General features: G+C 34.1%; 1 protein-coding gene across 1 annotated transcript; it reads left to right on the plus strand.

The window, feature by feature from the left end:
* Positions 1-331: 331 nt before the first annotated feature.
* Positions 332-13,294, plus strand: LOC126757160 (proteasome-associated protein ECM29 homolog). The gene is made up of 21 exons (XM_050470840.1): positions 332-428; positions 533-663; positions 731-963; positions 1,044-1,290; positions 1,349-1,752; positions 2,452-2,925; positions 2,993-3,266; positions 3,322-3,499; positions 5,046-5,239; positions 5,299-5,464; positions 5,551-5,709; positions 5,785-6,155; positions 6,975-7,089; positions 7,153-7,336; positions 7,402-7,910; positions 8,571-8,686; positions 10,896-11,240; positions 11,345-11,461; positions 11,536-11,676; positions 11,754-12,819; positions 12,890-13,294. Exons 1-21 carry the CDS (start codon positions 401-403, stop codon positions 13,105-13,107), a joined length of 5,670 nt encoding a protein of 1,889 aa, XP_050326797.1. The 5' UTR covers positions 332-400; the 3' UTR covers positions 13,108-13,294.
* Positions 13,295-17,913: the final 4,619 nt, after the last annotated feature.

Here is a 17,913-nt window from a genome sequence, read left to right on the forward strand (position 1 = left end):
GCAATGGTTAATATTTTTTTATTTTAAAAGAGAGCATATTCTTTCTGCAGAACTTTCGGCATAACAAAAAACTTGTAAATGGAAGTTATCCATAAATTTGGCCAAAAATTACATATAAAATTAATATTTCTATATCTTAAGCAATATTTTCATTATTTGTAGTTGTTATAGTTTATTTTTTCCAAATTTTATTGTTTTCTTTCAATTACTATATTAATTTTCTAAAATATTTATTTTAAATAAACACTATTGTGAATGCGTTTACAGCAAAAAGCAGCATTGCAAATTTTCCAATAAGAAACAGCCGTTCGCACATATGTTCATTTTTAAACACAACAAAAAAGTCAAACAGAAAATTATTTGACAGCGAATAGTTAAGACAAAGCAGAAAACAAAAAAAATGTCATCAACACCAGCTGAAGAAATTGGTAAGAAATTGCCTTTTAATTAATTTAAACCTATATAAAATCAAAATTAGACATTAAAAACACAACTAGAATAGATATTCATACATTTAATAATTGTTTTATAGAATTACTGGAGCGTGTGCTATTGCGTTTGGGCTGTGCCGACAGTGATGAAAAGTTGGAGGCTATTGTGGGACGCTTTTTGACGCCGGTCATATTGAAAATCTCCTCACCGCATGATGCGGTGCGCACAAAGGTCTAAAACATGACTATACATTTTTCTTAAAAAACACGCTTAATTACACATACTTCTCTTTCGGTAGGTCGTTGAAGTGCTGACACATATTAAGCGCAGAGTCACTTCACGCCCCTTGGTGCAAATACCAGTTGAAGCGCTATTAGATCAATACTCTAATGCGGGCAATTCACCATTTTTGCTCAATTTTGCTATAATTTTCATAACAATGGGTTTTCCGCGTCTCAGCATAGAGCAACAGAGCGCACTGGTGCCTAAAGTGCTAGTCTGCGAAGAAAAGCTGGAGAATTATCGTGATAAGTAAGTGTTTATTGAATTTAAAATAAAGATATTGAGTATACTTCTTCCATTTTTTATTAAATATATTTTCATTCTCTTAGACTCTTTATGCTCGTATTGCCAATTTTGGGCGACATAAAGCTACCAGATGATCCAGCGCGTGTGAACGAAGTCTTGAAGTTGGACGACAAGCCCACAGTACGTAAGAATTTTCTACAATTGCTACAAGACGTCTTGCTGCTACCCTATGGCGTTACACAAGAGCAAGATGTGCTACCACCTGGCATGAGTTTTTATTCGTTTAAACGCGCTGCCGTTAGTAATTGGAAGGCTGAAGAGCTGGAGAAGGTTTGACACAGTACAATATGCAAAATAACATGAATTGTTATTTTTAACCTCTCTTTAGATTAAGAAAGGCATAGTGCGCCTGATTTGCGCTGGCCTCTTTAAGGACGTCGAATCGTTTATCCTATTAGTGTTGGCATCCTCAGATACACGTTTCAGCGTTGCTACACCTGCCATAGCCGAGCTGAGCAAAGTGTGCACAGCAATTGATTTTGCAGATCCACAAATGACTGCGCCACTCTATACGCTCTTCTGTGGCAACAACAGTCAGGATGCTGAACGCAAGACAGCGCCGTGCTGTGCACGCGTGCGTCAAAAACTACTACAATACTTGATTAAATGCCGTGGTAAGGGCATAAATACGCCCAAAGGCATACAAGTCATATTCGAGGGTCTCTTTGGCGAGAATACAAATCAGAAGTGCAAAGTGTTGGCTCTACAATTCGCTGAGAATCTTATCAAGGAGTTAGTATTTAACCAACAAATCTTATAATATTTTTTAAATAATTTTTTTTTATTATTTCTTTTATATTTTTTATTATTTTTGTTTTATTATTTTTTTAAATATTTTTTTATTACTTTTATATTTTTTTATTTATTTTTATATTATTATTTTTATATTTTTTTATATATTTTTATATTATTATTTTTATATATTTTTTTGTAATTTATTTTTCTTGTTTTTTTTTATTTATTTTATTTTTTTTTGTTTATTTTTTTTATTATTTTTTATTTATTTTTAATTTTTTTTATAATTTTTTTTATAATTTTTTTTTTATAATTTTTTTTATAATTTTTTTTATAATTTTTTTTATAATTTTTTTTATAATTTTTTTTTATAATTTTTTTTTATAATTTTTTTTTTTTAAACATTTTTTTTATAATTTTTTTTATTATTTTTTTTATAATTTTTTTAAACATTTTTTTTTATAATTTTTTTATAATTTTTTTTTATAATATTTTTTTATAATTTTTTTTATAATTTTTTTTTATAATTTTTTTTTATAATTTTTTTTATAATTTTTTTTTATAATTTTTTTTTATAATCTTTTTTTATAATTTTTTTTTATATTTTTTTTTTATAATTTTTTTTTATTATTTTTTTTTATATTTTTTTTATTTTTTTTTTTATAATTTTTTTGATATTTTATTAAATTTTTTCAGTGGCCCAATTGCCATAGTGTCCAAAGTGGCAAAGGTACTGCTTACCGGTCTCATCAAAGTGAGCGGACGCGAATCGAACGAAGCACACGATGTGCAAAATGCTGGGCTCTCCGCTCTCGCACAATTAGCGCGCACCTGTCCGGAGGTCATAAATCAGGATTTGAAAGTGGTGCTCGCATTTTTCAATCATTTAGCCAATGCATCAGCTGATCTGCAATCGTCCATACGTGATGCTTTGGTCGCCATGGCGCCGGCATTTGCTTGGAAGTCACAAAAGTCTGCCGAACAGGCGGAAAATCTCGAGGAGAATGTACAGCTAAGTGGACAACAACATTTGCTATTGGCCATGCTGTCGGATAATGTCGAATCGAAGCAGCAGATCGTGCAGAATGCTACAAGCGTATTTCTCACCACTTGCTATCCCGAATATTATGCGCCTGCGCGTCTCTTATTGCTGCTAATTGCTGGCGAGCGGTATGCTGCACACTTTTATGCAAACATTTGGTTATATTTTTATTATGTGTATATATTTTATATCCAGTAATCACTTGCACGACACCGTCACTACTTACTTGTATGGCGTTTCAAAGAAGGATCATGTTGACTATAACCTAATATACTCCGTGGAATATGTGGAGCAACCAAAAGACGACTTCAATCAATTATCAACTGAACGCCGTCCGATTGTGTTGCCCAGCTTTAAAAGCATCATGCAACATGTTAGTCAAATGGCTGAAAGACGTTTGTTGAAGAATTATGGTTGCGAGACAATTAGTAATGTCAAATTGGCATTCTCTCAAACCGTCTACGAGGAGGTAAATAAAAAAAGAAGTTTTGTGAATCAAGAGTAATAATTGTTTTTGCTTATAGATATTGAACTACTTGCGCATCTGCCTTTGGTACTCAGCTGGCGCACGTGCCGCACCCGGCGATGAGAAAGCGGCAGCCAAACTGAAGTCGTATATAGCCGAAAACTATGAAGAGAGCGAACAAAATGAACTGCATCAATATGTGTTGTTCGTTAAACGTTATGTGGAGGCTAAACGAAGTGAGTAGCGTTGAGTAAACGGCCATCTCTCCGACCTTTCTCTCTTCCTCGCTGCACGGAACCTAACACTCTTTCCACTAAATCCATAGCGACCATATTCACAAACTGGACGAAGGAGTACAGACTTGACCTTAATATTGCAGACAATGGCGTTAAGATTCCGACTCTTAATAACCCAAGAATTTTAGGTGGCACTCTCGACAGCCTGTGATTCTTCACTCTTTGTAAGACCGCGATTATAGCCAAAGTACAGAGCCGCAACAAAATCCTCAAGCCACTAGCTGGTAGCACATGGGGAAAGTACAAAGAAACGTTGTTGGCAATATGCAAAGCAATCGGGCGGCCGGTCCATAACTACGCCGCACCCATATGCTCCTAGTTAAGGCGCATAATAAATTCCTCACCAAGCAATTCCTGCTGTGTTACTTTCGCAGATATCATGCCTGCAGTCACCTGCTTTGAACGGAATCGCTTCCTAGTAGCATCATGAGGTCATTCCTCAACTACGTCGACGACGTCAAACAACACCTCGACAAGACTTCGAACGCAACTAACTTCCGACAAGCACTGACCGCCATTCAAAGTAGAGCCATTAACACCTTCACCGACTCCCTCTCAGTGAATGGCGTAGTACTACCACCCATTGTAGACGAAGAGCTCTACTTGCCGCGAGAAACGATAGTGACACTTGCGCAGCTTCGTTCTAAATACCGTAGCAGGTTAAACTCCTACTTATCCAGAATAGACCCTGACATATCAAATATATTTCCAGCGTGCAATGAGTCTCCGCATAACACTGGCCACCTCTTTGCAAGCCCTGCTAACTCTACTCCGTTGACACCTTCCTCCCGTTGGTCTGTCCCCGTCGAAACAGCATGTTTCATGGGCTTACCGTTGGAAGACGTCGACGACAACTTATCTAATCTTTACCATCCTCATGGGGATTAGGTACCCGTTACAACAAGAACAAGTAGCATTGAGCGGAAAACACAAAGAAAAATAGAGCCCAAAATGCTAATAAGAAATGCTAACACAAGAAAAAATATTTACTTCGTCTGCGCTGAATTTTATACCCTTCATAGGTGCAAAAAGGGTATAAAACGATCTTCATCTTGATTTTGACGGTCAATTTGTATGGAAACTACATATGCCCGATCTGAACAATTCGTTCAAGAACTATAATTCATGCCAAATTTCGTGACGATATTTTGTCACATAAACAAATTTTTTATACAAGAACTAGATTTTCAGTTTGTATGGCTGCTATATGTTATAGTTATACGATATCGGCGAATCCGACAAATGTGTAATTTCTTAGTGAGAAAAAGTCGTATGCAAAATTTTAGATCGATACCCCATAAACTGGGTTACCATTTCGCGTATTTACCCACAGACGAATATGGCAAAATCGATTTAGCTCGTCACACTGACCATTTATGTACATATCCGACGTTTCTTTCTTGTCAAACTTAATAAAATTACTCAAAAATTACTAAAATTTAATTTTTTTCAAAAAACTTTTATTCATTCAAATATATTTCTATAGCCGAGGTGAACTTGCTCTGCCTTTACGATTTACTAAATGTTGCGCCCGAGCTGCTGACCCAATCGCACATGCATCTGCTTACACCACTCTCGAATTCTTTGAAGGATGTCTCGGAGACAATGCGTGCGCATGTGGCTCAGGTTTATGGTATACTCTTGGCTTTTGGCTGCAAGGACAAGGAGTTTGATGCACAAGTAAATAAAGGAAAAAAATATTTTTCATTAATTGTTCTTATAAATTATGTTGATTTTAGATCAGCGAATGCCTCAGAGAGCTGCCACAAAAATCGCTAGAGAATAAGCATGGTTGGATGCTGGTCTTGGGTCACGCCTTCAGTCGTAAAATCGCGTTGTTAAAGGGCACATCAGCCAAGCAACTGCATGAATGGGATGTTTTCGTTAATACAGTCAAAGTTATAGGTAAAAAAATACGAATATGAAAATATATATGAAATGGAGTGCGTGAATTTGTAAAATAAACATTTAACCGCATATAATTTTTACAGTTAAAATGATGCACGAATCACAGTGGCTGCTAGTTGCCGCTGCCGTCAAATGTATTTCGATGATCGGCAAAATGGCCATCATACCAAATGTCGAAGTGGAAATACTAGTGCCCGTCGCTGCCGACAAAAACGACGATGACGACAATATTGAATACGAGAGTAGGTTGCGATACTCGCTCTTAGCTCCAAGTCTCACTTTTTTTTAATATAACTTTCCATTTTTCCGTTTAACAGCCGCTAAAGCCTCTACGAAGCTTCTGATTTATCATGACATTTACACACTGTTGCGCAATGTTTCGGTGCGCGCACGCGTACGTGAGGATGCTGCGCGTTGTCTCGGCTATTTGGCCATTGGTGATGGTGAATTCTTTACACAACGCAATTTGGATAAGTTTTTGGCAATAATAAAGACGCAAAAAGATGTTGCTTTGAATATTGCCATTTCGGAAGCTATGGTGGCCACACTGAACGGTTATGATATAAACGCTAGCGATGATTTTGCTAACAAACATAAGAGTAATCCGTATTGTAATGATGAAATGTTTGAGAAATTTATGATGTCGCTGGTGCGTTTGGTGCCAGAGCCAAATGTGCATTCGAGACAGGTGAGTTTGGTGGTTTGTTTATAATTAAACATATATTTTAGTTTTGTGGTTAGTTGTGTCAACAATTCAATATTGTTTATGAGACAAGCGGTAAGATAGTTTAAAGCAGTGGCAAACCGACATAAATGGCTAACTCATCACTTGTGATAAAAAACGATTAAAAACATAATTCACCACACGATGAAAAACTATAAAAAATTTATCCTGACTCTTGTAGTATAAAAAAATAAAATTCACCACGCGTGGTGAAAAACTATAAATTAAAACGAGTTCAACGGGCGTGGTAAAAAATACAAAAAATCTAAGTCACCACTTTGGTGAAAAAACTGTAAAATAAATCTAACTTACCACTCGTGTTGAAAGTATTATAAAACATCTAATTCACTAAGCGTGATGAAAAAACTAAAAAATCTATCCCACTTCTGTTGGTGAAAAGCTATAAAAAAGTGTAGTTCGTAATAAAAAGATAAAAGAAGTCTAACTCGCCACTCGTATTGAGAAACTTTATTTTAGACTTACACTATACATTTTCAAACAAATTTTGACGATCTCTCTGAATACTTTTGCATTAAAGGACTTTAGCGTTGAAAAAAAGTTACAAAAATTGTCTTTCTCAAGTACTGGTAAATTTGCTTAAATGGTTAACTTATGACTCGTGATGAAAAACTATAAAAAATTTAATTCACCACACGTGGTTAAATAAAAAAGTCTAACTCACCACTCGTGGTGAAAAAACTATAAAAGAATTAAACACCTTTTGTGGTGAAAAAGTTATAAAAAAATGTAATTCACCATTTTTTTGTTTTTCTTATTACACAGGCCTCATCAGTTTGGCTACTGGCTTTGATCAAAAATTGCAGCCACCGAGCAGCTGTGCTCAAGAATAAGGAAATCTTGCAATTTGCATTCACCGAACTGCTCTCCGATGACAGCGGTAAGTTGTCAAAACACCTAAAAAGCAACTTGCTACATACTATTTTGGTTTCTTCCGTTGTAGAGTTCGTGCAAGATGTTGCCTCGCGTGGTTTGGGACTTGTCTACTCACTTTCGGATACCAACAGTCAAAATGATTTGGCCAATTCGCTTTTGGACCAATTGATCGGCGGTAAGCGACAAGTAAATAAGGTCAGTGAGGAAACGGAGCTCTTCGCCGAAGGCATGCTGGGCAAAACGCCTACTGGGTAAATATAAGTTTACTGAAAGAATGACGTAATGAATTAATAGAAATTTAATTTTTAACACACAGTGGCAACATAACCACCTACAAGGAACTTTGCTCACTCGCTTCCGATCTCAATCAACCCGAAATGGTCTATCAATTCATGCAATTGGCCAATCATAATGCCGCTTGGACCAGTAAACTGGGCGCTGCTTTCGGTTTGAAATCGATAAGCGCTGACTCGAAAGCCAAAATGCAACCCTATCTTGGCAAGATCATACCGCGTCTGTATCGCTACAAATACGATCCAACGCCGAAAATACAAAACTCAATGATTTCCATTTGGGATTCAGTCGTAAGCGATCCGAAAGAGTCGGTGGAAAAGTATTATTGGGAAATTTTGCGAGAAATATTGGACAATTTAACGTTCACCGAGTGGCGTGTGCGCATCGCTTGCTGTTTGGCAGTGCGTGATTTGCTCAAACGCCCGAATGGCTTGCGCTTGCGCAGTGATGAAAAGAGACTGGATGCCATACGGCAGAGTAAGGCTGAAAATGAGGCGAATAAAAGCGTCGCCAGCACACCTATGGAAGTTGGTAAGTTACAAAACTCGAAATTACGGTTATAAAGGAACGAAAATTTAGCAGTAGGCATGCCCGCCTTCCATTTAGAGATTCTTTTTCAAAAGTGTTAAAGCAGCAAGGTATTTTTATTCCGTCGTATAGTACCGTTATAATGAATATGTGTAAGCTTGTAAGTACAGTTAAGTAAAAAAGTTGCAAAAGCTGTTTCATTTCATCGTATAGTACCATTTGAACAGACTTCTCGATATATTTCACTATATATATGTATATATTTATATATATACATATATGTTAATTAAAACAAAAAAATTAAAAATAAATTTTAAACAACTATTATTTAAAAAAAATATTAAAAAAAATAATTTTTATTCTTTTAGTTATTTAAAAATTTAATAACAATCAAAATTTAAAAAAATTTATGCAAGAAAAAATTTTTTAAAGAACTAAAAAAATATGTAAGAAAAAAATAAATTAAAAAATTAATAAGGAAATTAAAAATATGACAAAAAAAATAAATCGAATAAAAACAAAAAAACAATATGTATATATACATATGTATGTATACATATATTTATGAGTGTTATTTAAAACACTTGCATTTCGCTCCAACTTCGCCTTTGCTTATCTTTATTATTATTATTTTTTTTGCTAATTTCGCCTTGTACTTTCTAGATGAAATACCCGAGCCGGAACTGCAAGAGCTGTGGGCGCAATTGTTTCGCGTCATGGACGACATACACGAGGGCACGCGTTTAGCAGCTCAAGGATCTGTTATGTTTCTGAGCAAGGTGTGTTAGAAGTTTTTTATAATTTAAATTTTTTTGGATTTTTTCAAGTTTTGGTTTTTAATTAAAAAATATTTTTTGTTTTTTTTTCTTATAATCTTTTTCCTTTTATTTTTTTACATATTTTTTTTAAATAATTGTTTTCTTTTTTTAATTTAAAGTATTTTTAAAATTTATTTGACTAAATTTTTTTTAAATTTAGTTTTATATTTTTATTTTTAGTCTTTAAAATTCTTTCTACTTCTTATTTTTTTATTTGCTTTATACAATTTTTTTATATTTCCTAAAGAAGTTTTTTTTTTTGCTTTTTACAATTTTTTTTATTATTTTTTAATTATATTGATATTTTTTAAATTGGATTTTTTTTAATTTTTAATTGTTTGATATTAATTTTTTGACATTTTTTTATTTATTTTTAATTTTGTTTTTGTAATTTTTAAATTAAAGTTGAAAAGTTATTTTGTTTGTATTATTTTTTTTTAAGTTTTTTGTTTGTTTTATTTATTTTAGTTTGGTGTTATACAACTTTTTTAAATTTACATATATTTTTAGTCATATTTTTTTATTTAAATTTCTTTTTAACGTTTATTAGACTTAATTTTTTTGTTATTTTTTAATTTTCTTTTAATTTTTTAATTACATTAATTTTTTTTAATTTTTAAAGATTTCTTGAATTTTTTTAAGTATACTATATAATATTAAAAAAAATTGTTTTTTAATATTTTATATTTCTTTTAATTTTAAATAATTTTTTTACTTTCATTTGATGGAAATTCTTTCAATTTATTTTTACTCCTTTTTTCCTTTTTAAAATGTTTTTGTGTTTTATTTTCTTTAATTTTTATTAGATTTAATTTTTTTGTTGTCATATTTGTAATTTTCTTATTATTTTTTTATTTATTTTTTAATTAAATACTTTTCAATTTTTTTTAAATATTTTTACTTACATATATTTTTTTAATTGTGTTTTTATTACTTTTAAATATTTTTTTTTAATGTGAAATATTTTTTTTTATTTGAAATATTTTTTTTTAATTTGAAATACTTTTTTAAATATTACTTGTTTAAAATTTTGAAATTTATTTCGAATTTTTAATTTAATTTTTTAACTTACATTTATAAAACATATTTTTGGTATTTTCTTTTAAATGTTTTTTTGTATTTCTTTTTCTATGTTTTTTTAATTTTTTTGGATTTTTGTTAATTATATATTTTCATAAATTTTTATTATATTTTTATGTCCTAATTTTAAATTCCTTGATAATTTTTTTTACTCTTTTTTAATTACTTATTTTCTTTTTTAATTTTTTAAAAATGTGTTTAATGACATAAATGTTATACATTTTTTTAAAATAATTTTCTATTTATTCTTTTAAATAATTATTTTTTGTATTTTTTAAATTTTTTATTATTTTTTTATTATATTTTAATTATGTATGTATATTTTTGATAACTATTTATTAATTTTTTTTATTATTCTTAATGTTTTGATAATTTTTTTTTTACATTTTTGTGTATTTTTTGATTTGATTTGTTTTATTACTTTGTTTTTAATATTATGTATTTTTAATTATTTTTTTTTTTATTTTTTTTACAATTATTATTATTTTTTTTTAAATTTTTTTGGATCTCTGTTAATTATATATATTTTTTAATTTTTTATTATATTTTTTGTCATATTTTTAATTGCCTTAATAATTTTTTTACTTACTTTTTAATTAAATATTTTTTTTTAATTTTTTAAAAATGTTTTTTTTAATTTTTTAAAAATGTTTTTAATAACATATATTATATAAAGTTTGTTTTTAATATTTTTTTGTTTATTCTTATAATATTTTTTTTAATATGAAGTATTTTAAAAATTTTATTTCAAAAATTTTTTTGAAATTTTTGTTTAATTTTTTCGTCATTTTTTAATTCACATTTTTAAAATGTTTTTAGTATTTTGGTATGTTTTTTAGGTTTGTTGTATTAGTTTCTTCGCTTTTTTCCTTTTTTTGGAGTTGTGTTAATTATATTTTTTTTTTTTTTTTTTTTTTTTTTTAATTTACATTTTCAAAATGTTTTTTGTAATTTTGGTATTTGTTTAATGCTTTTAATTTCATATATTTTTATTTATTTATTTTTTTATTTTCTTTTGACAATTATTCTTTGTATTTTTTTACATATTTATTTTATGTATTAAGTAATATTATTTTATTTTTCACTTTAGCTTTGTGTCTCAGCCGCTTCATCAGATCACGGCAAATCCGGTCTGGCAGTCGCCTCTTCCATTTTACCGCTACTACTACAGACTGGCGTGACACACACTGTCGCCGATATACGTAAAATCAGTATTCGTACAATTTCCGAAATGATCGACTCTTCGGGTTCATTGATTGCGCCACATTTGCCTATGTTGATACCGTGTCTGCTGAAGGCCACCGGTGAGGTGGAGAACTCTAAGCTGTCGTACTTATCAACACGCTTGGGTGCAGATAATGAGGCGCAAGAAGCTGTGGACACAGTGCGCGCTGAGGCGGCCAAATCACATCATACCATGGAATCGATATCGAAGGTGACCTTGAGTTTTTGTGTGTTATAAGCAATGTCGTTTATCGCTCTATGTTTTTTATCTCTCTCTTTCACTCTCTCTCTCTCTCTCTCTCTCACTGGCTGCAGTGCATGCGTTATATAGATTACAAAGTGCTTGAGGAGACGACGCCCGCCGTTTTAGAGTTGATCAAAACGAATATTATTTTAGGCACGAAGATTGCTTGCGCGCATTTCGTCTGCTTGGTGGGTTGAACTTTGTTATTGTTTATATTTTTTTAATTATTTGTAATCAATATTCTCTAAACAAAAAAATGCAGATCAGCATACGTGTCGGCAAAGACATGTCGCCGCTTGTCGGCAAATATCTCGCTGCCTGCTTTGTGGGCCTGAAAGATCACAATGCGACCGTGCGCAAATACTACGCGAATGCCGTGGGCCATTTGGTGGGCATAGCTAAGGTGATTTACACAGCAAAAAAATATTTTAAATTATTAGTTTGTAAACTAACTGTATTATTAATTATACCGCTACTTAGGAGAAGTCAATTAAGAATCTCTTCGTCAAGCTCGATGAACTCTACATGGAGAATTCGGCAAATCGTTCGGTGCCACTCGCTATACAAGCGATTAATAAGCGTCACAACGATTTGCTGAAAGACTATCTCGACGATGTATTGCCGTTGGCATTCTTCGCCAAACACGAGGAACCAAACGATGAGAACAAATCGAATATTGAGCTGTGGAAGGAGTTGTGGAATGAGATTAGTCCCGGTGATGCCGGCATACGCATGAATTTGCATGTGATCATACCGAAATTGGAGAAATCCCTAGATGAGGCCAGCTGGCTGCGTAAGACACAAGCCGGCAATGCTATACACACGATCGCTATGCGTCTCAGCGGCACCATAGAGGCCGAACAACGTCTGCGCTTAATCAATTTGCTGCTCGGCGAGTTGCAAGGACGCACATTCAAGGGTAAAGAGCGTCTGCTGCAAGCCTTGGCTGCGTTGTGTAAGGGACTCGATCGTCATCATGAGATTACGGCACGCATAGTGGACGCCGCAATGCGTGAATGCCGCAAGGAGGAGCCGCAATATCGCACGTTGGCGCTGCAGGCATTGGGCGATATACTAGAAGAGCTCGAGGTGGATCGTTTTGAGGAGGTCTACAATATGATCTGGTATTTGCTGGAGGAGAAAGAATTGCGCAAAGAGGATAGCGATGTGGTCGGCGAGAAAACGCTAACCGCCGATGAGCGCAACAAACGCGCCACCATTTTCAATAAACTAAAGGAGACCGTTTGCGAGACTTTGGGCAAGTCATGGCCAAAGCATGGCGTCGAAACGCAATACAAATATCAGCTGCAATTTGTCGAGCGTTGCTTGTTGTGCTTGCGCAGCAGCACGCGCCCCGTGCAGGTGAGCTTATTGGGCGCGCTTTGTAAGTTTGTGGAACGCTTGTGCGTGTTCGCAAGCGATAGTGCACCGCCGGCGCTGGCGGGCAATCAGGAGAAGAAGGTGAAGGTGGACAATTGTGAGGCGCGCGATATGATTGTGGAGAAAATCTGCAATCAAGTGCTTTCGGCGGTGATTTATGCATCAGGTGGGTGAGAGAGAGAGAGAGAGAGTGAAAAATGAGAAGTTTAAAAGTATAATTTTTTTATTTTGTACAGCTCTGCCACACACCGGCCTCAAGAAGGAATCGCTCAACATTGTATTAGTGCTCATTAAACGCTTAACCGATGCCAAAGACTTAAAAAATCTGACGCTGGTGAAAAGCGCTTTCGAGGAGAATTTAGCGAACTTCCAAAAGGATCCAACACCCGAAGTGCGCTGTCGCGTCAACGATATTGAGGAGAAATTCAGCAAGTTCACTTTCAAGGACGATTGATAATCATTGCAGGCGCTCGCTTTAAATGTTGTTTGACGCTGCTAAAAGTGGCCATTGACGTCACAAATACTTACATACAGAAATGCATATGAATATATAAAATACAGACGTGATTTGAGTTAATAAAACTAATTATATAATATCAATAAAAAAGTAGATTCTTTGGAGACATTTTAGGACATTTTAACTGAATTTTTTGTTGTTGTAGCGGCATAGAACAGTTTCCACATACCATTTTAGACAGGTTACGTTACCGTTAACCTTCAATTCAAGGTATGACGTAAGCACATATGGTATTTAGTTTCGAACCCAAGGATGGAAGGTCCCTCCAGAATCTAAATATCAGCGCGAACGTCTCCAAGCGAGTTTTTAGTTGTTGTAGATTTTATTTTGGACACCATTGTTATATGAAGTGAAGTTCATGCAGTTTCTTGCTGAAAACACATAAATACCTTCTAGGTATTTTTTGGGATATTTTTTTGTTGAAGCAAATTTTTATACATAGGTAAGTTAAGTGAAGTTCTTGTAGTTTTTTGCAGAAAAAACATAAATATCCTTTAGGAAATTTTGTGTTGAAGGAAATTTTTATATATACATATGTAGGTAAGTTAAGTGAAATTCATGTAGTTTTTTGCTGAAAAACATAAATATTCTTTAGGTAATTTTTGGGGAATTTTTTTGTTGAAGGAAATTTTCATATATAGGTAATTTAAGTGAAGTTCTTGTGTTTTTTTGCTGAAAAAACATAAATACCTTCTAGGTAATTCTTAGGGGAATTTTTCTGTTGAAGGAAATTTTTATATATATGGAAAGTTAAGCGAATTTTTGCAGTTTCTTGCTGAAAAAACATAAATACATTTTAGGTAATTTTTGGGATATTTTTTTGTTGAAGCAAATTTTCATATAAAGGTAATTTAAGTGAAGTTCGTGTGGTTTTTTTTGCATAAAAAACCTAAATACCTTTTAGGTAATTTTTAGGGGAATTTTTCTGTTGAAAGAAATTTTCACTTTCATATATAAGTAGTTCTTTGAGCGGCTTAAAAATATGACCAAATAATTTTGAGAACAATCGACAGTCTTTTGCCGGGTATATAATAAATCTGGGTTCCAGTTACTTGACCTAACTGTCGTGAGACTGAATGCCGCTAGCTCGGATAACGAAGAGTCGACTGACGTGCTGAAGAGCACGACAATAGTTTAAATCCTTAACCGTAGCATACTTCTCGGCGTAATGGTTCATAGACACGTTGGACAAAAAAAAAGAAGCTGGCCAAACGATGACTAAAGCTATGGTTACGATGGATTTTTTGTTGTATTTTCCATAGACTTTTCAGAGTTGCTGCTGAGTTCATTGCGGTTAGCTAGATATGATCAACTCGGTAGTGATAAGCTCATCTGTCGTATGTGTGATATGTGTGGTTGTCCGATCTGGCCGATTCCGACAAATGATCAATGGAATATCAAAATGCACCTATGTACATTTTAAATTTCATAGGAATATCTCAAACACTGACGAACAAATTTTTATAATCCCCAAAAAACGTCGCCTTAAAAATCTCTAAACCGTTTTTAGACCCATAGTCTCTTAGACATAGTTGTTCAGCATGATCAGAGAATGTCATTAGAAGTAGAATGTTCTGAAGTAGATAGAGTTACTGCCGGAAAGCGGCAGTAATACTGAGTTGCAAGAAACGGAATAGCTAAAGTGACTGCCAAAAGTTGGATACCGAACCAGTTCAAGAAATACGCAAGGCGCAAGGCGACACACAATGACATTTTCGAAAGTTCTGATAGACGGATCGAGGCAGATAATGTTCTTAAAAGCAGGGCAGAAGTAGTTAAAGTAACTGTGGGAAGCGGCAGTTCTGGAAAACGAACTAGCTGATTAGAATGCCGAGAGTTGGCTATCGAACCAATTCGGGAAATACGCAAGGCGCTAAACACGATAGACAACGAAATTTCCGAAAGCGCTGCAAGACGGATCAAGGTAAGTTGGAATGCCTTAGGGAACCGCAGGGTCGCCCAGATTATCTGCAAGGGAGCGGAAGGAAAATACGTAAGCTGTCTACGCACGCGGTCCGAAAGGATTGTAGGACGGTTGTTAGCCGAGTCACAGGTCTCAAATTACTGCACGACCTAAACTTCCTCTTCTTATAGATTAACGTTTACATGGTTATAGCCGAGTTTACAAGTTGTAAAATCGACCTAAACTTCAGCTCGCGTTTAGTAATGAGCCTTCATCTGGCATTGCAAGGAAAGTGTAGGTCTATGTATGGCGTGACAGCCAGCCAGTATAAATTAACCTAAGCTGAGAGGCTGAAAAAGTGATAGCAGCGTTCCCAAGTTAGATCAGATCTAGGGAATTTGAACAAACCTAAATTTATATTCAAGCTTGAGCAAGAGCCAGACATCTTAGGCGAACACTGCCAATTTATCACACCTACTATTTAGATGTTCTATGTGTGCCTGGAAGCGTTCCAGATTTACTTATATCAGGTTAAGCTCTGCCACTGCGCTGGAGTTCTACAAAATGTTTCTGCTAGTATAACAACAAGCGGCAGTCTTCTTCGGCTAATACCTCCAATTTAGCTCACCTGCTATTTACCATAGAAGCTCTTTATGACCCATAATGCGATAAGTGTGCGATTGCTGTTAAACTTCGCGAGACTTAAGAAGCTGTGAGCCAATTTTAAAATGCGAAAATACTCGAGTGTGCAAAAACAAATATGCGAAACATGCACAACCAGTTCTAAAGATGAGTCGACAAATTATAATCATTTCTAACACGCTAACTCATTGAAGATCTGCATGTATTTATGCACAGACAAATAAATTTTTTTGTTGCACTGATAGCAATTTAGCGTGTTGATCGACTGACTGACATATTAATTTAAATTAATTAACAAGTACGATTGCAGCCATGGGCGTGATTAAAAGCCATTGACTGGCGACGAGACATAAAACCTGTCTTATACTTAAATACGTAGTTCTATGATGTTGATAAAAGACAACTGTAGCAGGGACTCTGCTACTAAGAACAAACGACGACCAGTTTTAGGAGCTCGATCTTGATCGTAACTATGAAAATATCTTCAAACGATCTGCTGAGTTCAGAATGGTGAGGGATATTACTCAGGTAATGAAAATAACACTTTTTCAACTATACGACAATTCGATTACTGCCCAAAAATGCGTTTTCTTCAGCTGCGTTCTCTTGTTTGTTTCGATATTTAACCCCCGGTGGGGGTTTTGGTCGCTTATTTAAAGGCGGCATCTTCTAGCCTCTTCGCGGAAGGTTTATTGAGCGCATGAGGCGTTTTGAGCTAAGCCCTCTTTTCCTGCAGCTCTTGGTCGTTTTACTCGTGGACTTTTTATACCCTGAACAGGGTATATTAAGTTTGTCACGAAGTTTGTAACACCCAGAAGGAAGCGTCGGAGACCCTATAAAGTATATATATATAACATCAGTATGTTGAGCCGAGTCGATTTAGCCATGTCCGTCTGTCTGTATATATACGAACTAGTCCCTCAGTTCTTAAATATCGTTTTGAAATTTTGCAAACGCCATTTCTTCTTCAAGAAGCTGCTCATTTGCCGGAACTGCCGATATCGGACCACTGTAACATATAGCTGCCATACAAACCGAACGATCGGAATCAAGTTCTTGTATGAAAAACTTTCACATTTGACAAGATATATTCACGAAATTTGGTATAGATTATTTTCTAAGGCAAAAATGTAATCTCCGAAGAAATTGTTCAGATCGGCTCACTATAGCATATAGTTGCCATACAAACTGAACGATCGAATCTTGTATGAAACTTTCACATTTGATAAGATATATTCACGAATTTGGTATAGATTATTTTTAAGGCAAAAATGTAAACTCCGAAGACTAATATAGCTGCCATTCAAACTGAACGATCGCAATCAAGTTCTTGTATGGAAACCTTTCGCATTTGACGTGATATCTTCACGGTTTACTGCTTAAGGTAACAATATAATCTTCGAAAAAATTGTTCAGATCGGATTGCAATAGCATATAGCTTCCATATGAACTGAACACATAGTTACTAAAGGAAATGCACCTGTGAAGGGAATATTAGCTTCGGTGCAGCCGAAGTTAACGTTTTTTCATGTTTAATTCTTCCTTCGGTGCTCACTTCACTACGTCTAAACTTAATATTTCAATCCTTGATGATTGACTATCCTGGGAAGTTTCTGAAAACTTGTCATTAAGCCAAATTTTTGCTTCTTCTTAACCATGTTTTGTTTCCCAATAACAAAAGTTACTTCACTCAAAATGAAATAAATCACAAACTAATGATTTGACAGCTGTCAAATTTATACACGCGCATTTTGAAGGTTAGGGCTAAATAAAAATCATAGAGATTTAATTTTTATATAGTCCATCGAGAAGAACAAGAAGTCCAACTATATGTCAGGCCGGGGACTTTTTAACTGACCTGCTACCTTTAGTTCGGTTAAATGAGAAACCGTTTTCTGGCTAACATCATAACAATCGTAGTTTTTTTTAGTGTCAAACCGGTTCTGAAAATCTCTTAGCTTTAATACCCAACTCGACTTAATATTTAAATTAAAAATTATTTCCTCGCGTGTGTTATATATTTTTTCCGTGACTAGATAATTGTAAATACTTACAATTTCTTTATAAACACAATGTATACAGTGTGTGTCATTAAGGTGGTACAATTACAGTTAATTTTAGTGTAAATTTCGAAAATTAATGAGACTTGCTTATTTCTCTGTAAAAAAGTTTGAATCTCGATTTGGTCTGCTGAGTTC

This window comes from Bactrocera neohumeralis, chromosome 4, assembly GCF_024586455.1.
Source record: "Bactrocera neohumeralis isolate Rockhampton chromosome 4, APGP_CSIRO_Bneo_wtdbg2-racon-allhic-juicebox.fasta_v2, whole genome shotgun sequence".
Classification (NCBI taxonomy): domain Eukaryota; kingdom Metazoa; phylum Arthropoda; class Insecta; order Diptera; family Tephritidae; genus Bactrocera; species Bactrocera neohumeralis.

Bases quoted from the DNA above. Each gene is read 5' to 3' on its own strand.
- LOC126757160 (XM_050470840.1), top strand. From the start codon at position 401: ATGTCATCAACACCAGCTGAAGAAATTG. The intron at 1,291-1,348 runs GTTTGACACAGT...ACCTCTCTTTAG, and splicing joins AGGCTGAAGAGCTGGAGAAG to ATTAAGAAAGGCATAGTGCG. The intron at 3,267-3,321 runs GTAAATAAAAAA...TTTTGCTTATAG, and splicing joins CTCAAACCGTCTACGAGGAG to ATATTGAACTACTTGCGCAT.